General features: G+C 49.8%; 1 protein-coding gene across 1 annotated transcript in view; it reads right to left on the reverse strand.

The window, feature by feature from the left end:
• Positions 1-7500, reverse strand: part of fstl4 (follistatin-like 4) — a gene marked incomplete at both ends in the record, with an annotated part of 105408 nt that overhangs the window by 41374 nt on the left and 56534 nt on the right. Inside the window, one exon of the mRNA XM_084437323.1 lies at positions 6079-6161. Within this exon, the coding sequence (XP_084293449.1) occupies positions 6079-6161 (83 nt within the window). The remainder of the gene's footprint in view (positions 1-6078; positions 6162-7500) is intronic.

Here is a 7500-nt window from a genome sequence, read left to right on the forward strand (position 1 = left end):
CTTCCCCGCGCGTCTCCACAGCTGATTAGAGACGTGGGGAACGATGAGGGATTTAAAAGTGAGTTGATGTGAAAGAAAAGACGATGGAGAGACGAGGGGGTGAGAGGGGTCAGGGGGTCACCATCGTTCTCTGAGTGAGAGGGGTCAGGGGTCACCATCGTTCTCTGAGTGACAGGGGTCAGGGGTCACCATCGTTCTCTGAGTGAGAGGGGTCAGGGGTCACCGTCGTTCTCTGATTGAGAGGGGTCAGGGGTCACCATCGTTCTCTGAGTGAGAGGGGTCAGGGGTCACCATCGTTCTCTGAGTGAGAGGGGGTCAGGGGTCACCATCGTTCTCTGAGTGAGAGGGGTCAGGGGTCACCATCGTTCTCTGAGTGAGAGGGGTCAGGGGTCACCATCGTTCTCTGAGTGAGAGGGGTCAGGGGTCACCATCGTTCTCTGAGTGAGAGGGGTCAGGGGTCACCATCGTTCTCTGGGTGAGAGGGGTCAGGGGTCACCATCGTTCTCTGGGTGAGAGGGGTCAGGGGTCACCATCGTTCTCTGAGTGAGAGGGGTCAGGGGTCACCGTCGTTCTCTGAGTGAGAGGGGTCAGGGGTCACCATCGTTCTCTGGTGAGAGGGGTCAGGGGTCACCATCGTTCTCTGGGTGAGAGGGGTCAGGGGTCACCATCGTTCTCTGAGTGAGAGGGGTCAGGGGTCACCATTGTCAGCAGGACGCATCACAGGATTTCACATTTACATACCGTTCCACCAGATATATAACCCGTACCACCAGAGTTTTCATATTTTACATCACAAGATTTGACATGTTTCATTTTCTCCGACATACGTTAAATATGCTGAGAGAGAGACCGACTGAGAGAGAGAGAGAGAGAGAGATACAGAGAGAGAGAGAGAGAGAGAGAGAGAGAGAGATACAGAGAGAGAGAGAGAGAGAGAGAGAGAGAGACAGACAGAGGGAGAGAGAGAGAGAGAGAGACAGAGAGAGAGAGAGAGAGAGAGAGAGACAGACAGAGAGAGAGAGAGAGAGAGAGAGAGAGACAGACAGAGGGAGAGAGAGAGAGAGAGAGGCAGAGAGAGAGAGAGAGAGAGAGAGAGACAGACAGAGGGAGAGAGAGAGACAGAGAGAGAGAGAGAGAGACAGAGAGAGAGAGAGAGAGAGAGAGAGAGAGAGAGAGAGATACGGAGAGAGAGATACAGAGAGAGAGTATGAGGATTCAAATGTGAGTATTAAAATGCAAAGTGACCGGGGTTTGACAACACAGAAGGCAAAAGCAATTGGAGTAGAACTCCTTTCTGTAAAGGGAAATGATTGGACCATCCTACCAGTAAACTTGTAGAAATCTTTTTTTTTATTTGACTATTATTTTGTTCTGCCAGCTTGAATGAGCACCCAACATTTGTCAGTATCCATGTGACCTGACAGCCCACAGAATGAATAATACTCTTGTTATTCAGCTCAACCATAGATTTACTGTCTGTACACAGCCTGTGTGTAAGCAAGTGGATAATAACAGATATGGATCTGCTTTACATTACATTTTGTTTGGCAATAACATGTCAGATGTCTCTATTCCACAACTCGCTGGACTGGGTTTTATGAAGGTTCATAATGTTACAGACGTCTCTTTATAATGTGGGTTCCTCTCCCTCGGCCTCCAGCCTCCTCTCCTCTGGCCTCTAGTCTCCTCTCCCTCTCCCCCGGCCTCCCTTCTCCTCTCCCTCTCCCCTTGCCCTCTAGTCTCCTCTCCCTCTCCCCCGGCCTCCAGTCTCTTCTCCCCTGGCCTCTAGTCTCCTCTGCCTCTCCCCCGGCCTCCAGCCTCCTCTCCCTCTCCCCTGGCCTCTAGTCTCCTCTCCCTCTCCCCTGGCCTCCACTCTCCTCTCCCTCTCTCTTCCCCTCTCTCCTCCTCTCACTCTCCTCCCCTCTCTCCTCCTCTCTCTCTCCTCCCCTCTCTCTCCTCCTCTCTATCTCATCCTCTCACTCTCCTCCCCTCTCTCCTCCTCTCTCTCTCCTCCCCTCTCTCTCCTCCTCTCTATCTCATCCTCTCACTCTCCTCCCCTCTCTCCTCCTCTCTCTCTCCTCCTCTCTCTCTCCTCCTCTCACTCTCCTCCTCTCTATCTCATCCTCTCTCTCTCCTCCTCTCTCTATCTCCTCCTCTCTCTCTCCTCCTCTCTCTCTCCTCCTCTCACTCCCCTCCTCTCTCTCTCCTCCTCTCTCTCTCCTCCTCTCTCTCTCCTCCTCTCTCTCTCCTCCTCTCACTCTCCTCCTCTCACTCCCCCTTTCCTCTCCTCACCTCCCCTCGTTTTCCTCCTCACCTCCATTTCTCTCCCTTCCTCCAGTGTCTCAGTAAAGAGATGATTGTAAATGTGGTAGTTTGTGTTTATAGGATGTGAACGGTGGCTACAGGGACAGCAGGAGACAATGAGCCGGATGCAGCAGCGCTGGTGATGGACGCTAGCTTTGTCTCTCTGGGTAATGTACTCATGTTTATCCTTGGGAGGGCCGTGATCTCCTTGTGATAAACCTTTCTAATGGACTTTATCTTTCTCTGTAGAGGGAATACAGTACACCACACACGTGCACACACGCATGTACACACACACACACACGCATACACACACACACACACACACACACACACACACACACACACACACACACACACACACACAAACACTGACGTGCGCCACTGTGCCTGACCTTCACACAAGCGCAGTCAGCTCCCCACAACACCTCACCTTCTCAGCGGCCATGCCCACCGTTTCAAACACACCCTCAGCATGTTCACTCTTCTCTCTCTCTTTCTACAGATCCTCCTCCTCCCATCTCTCCTCCTCCCATCCCTCCTCCTCCCATCCCTCCTCCTCCTCCCATCCCTCCTCCTCCTCACATCCCTCCTCCTCCTCCCATCTCTCTTCCTCACATCCCTCCTCCTCCTCACATCCCTCCTCCTCCCATCCCTCCTCCTCCTCACATCCCTCCTCCTCCTCCCATCCCTCCCTCGTTCAATACCCATATCTAGGGTTCTATAATGGACACAATGTCCTGGCAAGTGCAAACAAGACACTATTTGTCTCAACTCTCTTACAGGGGCGTTGCAATCAAAAATGCAGATAGATGGATGGGCACTTTGCACTAGTTACAAATTCAGCACTCCAATATGTCCTGGAATAATCATAAAGGGGAAAAAAGCATGCAGTTAATGGTGTTATTAATGAAAAATGGTGGTGGCTGGTGATTATAATCGCAGCTTGAGTTCTAGCTTGGAGAAAGAAAAGCAGTATTTATGCATGAGATTTCAGACAGCCCACAGTAAAGGTTAACAAGTCACCTCAGCGATGCTGGCAAGAAAAATACTACATCCGTGTTGCTAAGCAGCAAAGATGCATAACGGGAAGACTCAATGTCAATACAATCACAGAATGTGGAGGTTTTCACCAAGCCAAGCTAACCGTAACTACATTACGTATGACAATCATGTCTTGAGCTGAGAATCTACTAGCTAGAGTGTACAGCACACAATTGTATTACTAGAGCGTCCAAAAATAATCAATGCATTTTATATTCTTGATATGACCGGCACCTATAAGCACCTCTGGGCTCATGGCTTGATTCAGTTTAGTGGATTAGGACCTCAGGCTGGAATATTGAGTAGTGAGTGAAAGTGTTGTGCCCAATGCCCATACAATTAGACATGTCTCCAGGTCCATGGTTCTGGACATGTCTCTAGGTCCATGGTTCTGGACATGTCTCCAGGTCCATGGTTCTGGACATGTCTCTAGGCCCATGGTTCTGGACATGTCTCTAGGCCCATGGTGTCTCCAGGTCCATGGTTCTGGACATGTCTCTAGGTCCATGGTTCTGGACATGTCTCTAGGTCCATGGTTCTGGACATGTCTCCAGGTCCATGGTTTTGGACATGTCTCCAGGTCCATGGTTTTGGACATGTCTCCAGGCCCATGGTTTTGGAATATGTGAGTGTGTGTATATAGTGTGTGGGAGGATATGTGAGTGTGTGTATATAGTGTAATGTGTATGTGAGTGTGTGTAATGTAATGTGTATGTGAGTGTGTGTATATAGTGTGTGGGGGGATGTGTGAGTGTGTGTATATAGTGTGTGGGGGGATGTGTGAGTGTGTGTATATAGTGTGTGGGGGGATGTGTGAGTGTGTGTATATAGTGTAATGTGTATGTGAGTGTGTGTAATGTAATGTGTATGTGAGTGTGTGTATATAGTGTGTGGGGGGATGTGTGAGTGTGTGTATATAGTGTGTGGGGGGATGTGTGAGTGTGTGTATATAGTGTGTGGGGGGATGTGTGAGTGTGTGTATATAGTGTGTGGGGGGATGTGTGAGTGTGTGTATATAGTGTAATGTGTGTGTGAGTGTGTGTATATAGTGTGTGGGGGGATGTGTGAGTGTGTGTATATAGTGTGTGGGGGGATGTGTGAGTGTGTGTATATAGTGTGTGGGGGGATGTGTGAGTGTGTGTATATAGTGTGTGGGGGGATGTGTGAGTGTGTGTATATAGTGTGTGGGGGGATGTGTGAGTGTGTGTATATAGTGTGTGGGGGGGTGTGTGAGTGTGTGTGTATAGTGTGTGGGGGGATGTGTGAGTGTGTGTGTATAGTGTGTGGGGGGATGTGTGAGTGTGTGTATATAGTGTGTGGGGGGGTGTGTGAGTGTGTGTGTATAGTGTGTGGGGGGATGTGTGAGTGTGTGTGTATAGTGTGTGGGGGGATGTGTGAGTGTGTGTATATAGTGTGTGGGGGGATGTGTGAGTGTGTGTATATAGTGCGTGGGGGGATGTGTGAGTGTGTGTATATAGTGTGTGGGGGGATGTGTGAGTGTGTGTATATAGTGTGTGGGGGGATGTGTGAGTGTGTGTATATAGTGTGTGGGGGGATGTGTGAGTGTGTGTATATAGTGTGTGGGGGGATGTGTGAGTGTGTGTATATAGTGTGTGGGGGGATGTGTGAGTGTGTGTATATAGTGTGTGGGGGGATGTGTGAGTGTGTGTATATAGTGTGTGGGGGGATGTGTGAGTGTGTGTATATAGTGTGTGGGGGGATGTGTGAGTGTGTGTATATAGTGTGTGGGGGGATGTGTGAGTGTGTGTATATAGTGTGTGGGGGGATGTGTGAGTGTGTGTATATAGTGTAATGTGTGTGTGAGTGTGTGTATATAGTGTGTGGGGGGATGTGTGAGTGTGTGTATATAGTGTGTGGGGGGATGTGTGAGTGTGTGTATATAGTGTAGTGTGTGTGTGAGTGTGTGTATATAGTGTGTGGGGGGATGTGTGAGTGTGTGTATATAGTGTAGTGTGTGTGTGAGTGTGTGTATATAGTGTGTGGGGGGATGTGTGAGTGTGTGTATATAGTGTGTGGGGGGATGTGTGAGTGTGTGTATATAGTGCGTGGGGGGATGTGTGAGTGTGTGTATATAGTGTGTGGGGGGATGTGTGAGTGTGTGTATATAGTGTGTGGGGGGATGTGTGAGTGTGTGTATATAGTGTGTGGGGGGATGTGTGAGTGTGTGTATATAGTGTGTGGGGGGATGTGTGAGTGTGTGTATATAGTGTGTGGGGGGATGTGTGAGTGTGTGTATATAGTGTGTGGGGGGATGTGTGAGTGTGTGTATATAGTGTGTGGGGGGATGTGTGAGTGTGTGTATATAGTGTGTGGGGGGATGTGTGAGTGTGTGTATATAGTGTGTGGGGGGATGTGTGAGTGTGTGTATATAGTGTGTGGGGGGATGTGTGAGTGTGTGTATATAGTGTGTGGGGGGATGTGTGAGTGTGTGTATATAGTGTGTGGGGGGATGTGTGAGTGTGTGTATATAGTGTGTGGGGGGATGTGTGAGTGTGTGTATATAGTGTGTGGGGGGATGTGTGAGTGTGTCCTATGTACGGTATATTCAGTGGACATGTGAGGGTGTCTCTGGACAGTGGCGGGGTCTGGGCTGGGGGGCGGGGTCTGGGCTGGGGGGGGGGCGGGGTCTGGGCTGGGGGGGGCGGGGTCCGGGCTGGTGGGGCGGGGTCTGGGTTGGGGGGGCGGGGGGAGTCAGAGGGGGACACCGGCCTCGTTGATGAGGCTGGAGGCCGTGGAGAAGAAGCTGACTCTGTGGCGAGCGGGCGTGGCCCTGATGGACCACAGCCTCCAGGCTGAGGGGAGGGGCGTGAAGGGCACGAAGAGATTGGGGGCACAAATGTTTTGTGACAGTGGCGCCATGTGGAAGTCTGGTCGCACCGAAGCACACAGCTGTAGTTATGAATACAGTGTGAAATGGGCTCTGCTTCCTCCCTTACAAAAACATCCCTTGGCTGTGCTTGTGTTTCCAACTATAGCTAGCGGGCATCTCCTGAGTCCATGGTGGTCCCCAATCTATCTAGCGAAGACACCATCCGTGCCATCCTGTGGGGTGCTTATTGAGGAGCACCACCAGAGCTTCCTGGTGTCACAGCCTTGTCGGTCCCCCACTGGGAAGAACCCTGCATCCTGGAACCCATCAAACCCACAACAACAGATGAGGTTCGTCCCCAAAACGAGTCCCCGTCCATGTTCGGTGTCATATAGCACGACTGTTAACCTTGAGCGTTGATCTGATCGGTCGGATGCTTTATTACCCCCAGTCCACTCCTTCACCTTCCCGATAAACACATGAAACTCCTGGACTAAAGCACAGATAGTAGCAATGTTAGCGCCGAAGCTAACAGCCCATCTGGATGCTAGCAGAGGAACTAACTGGATAATGACAACACTGGTTCCACTAAAACCAGTCATTACCATGCTTAATGACCTCTGATGTTTAATGGGCCTGGCTTTCTGCTAAATCCTTCCAAATGGCTGCTCACCATCTCTAATGACTTGATTTATCCGTTTTGTCTGACTGCATGACGCTAGCCTGCAATTACTACCAGAGTCAGGGCATTGTGCTTTGATCACCAGGGCCCGGTTGTTCGAAACGTTTAATCTGGATCAAAATTTAATCAAAAGTCAAATTCTAATGTGCAATGTGCAATGTTATGACAATGTAGTATGTCCCAATTAGATGCGAACTGCGTGTAAAGTACATACTTTCTAGGGGCAGCTGTAGTACGTACTACTAGTAAAAAGAAGCATGCAATTCAGAATACAGCCAATCACACCACTCAGAGCTCTTAAAGGCACAGGCACATCAAAACATTCAATGCTTTCAAGTCACTGGCACTACTAATCAACCCAATGATAAACAACTATGTACGATAATACTGTGCAGTTTAACTAGTAACCGAAATAATAGGCTTTGCTCTCTCACTTCATGAGACCCCCAGGCTCCCATCCTCTTAACGGGGGGGTCTCAGAGGGGCGAGATGTAACACTGCGTTGATGGCTTACGTAAACTGTGTAATCATAACCGGAGCAGACGGTAGCAGACAGAATTTGCGAGGCTATAAGGAGAATTTAAATGCAGATGGTGTGATTTTCAGTCATCACAGTGTGCAATCCATATGTATTTTATAA

This window comes from Borostomias antarcticus (genome assembly GCF_949987555.1).
Source record: "Borostomias antarcticus genome assembly, chromosome: 1".
NCBI classification, from domain to species: Eukaryota; Metazoa; Chordata; class Actinopteri; order Stomiiformes; family Stomiidae; genus Borostomias; species Borostomias antarcticus.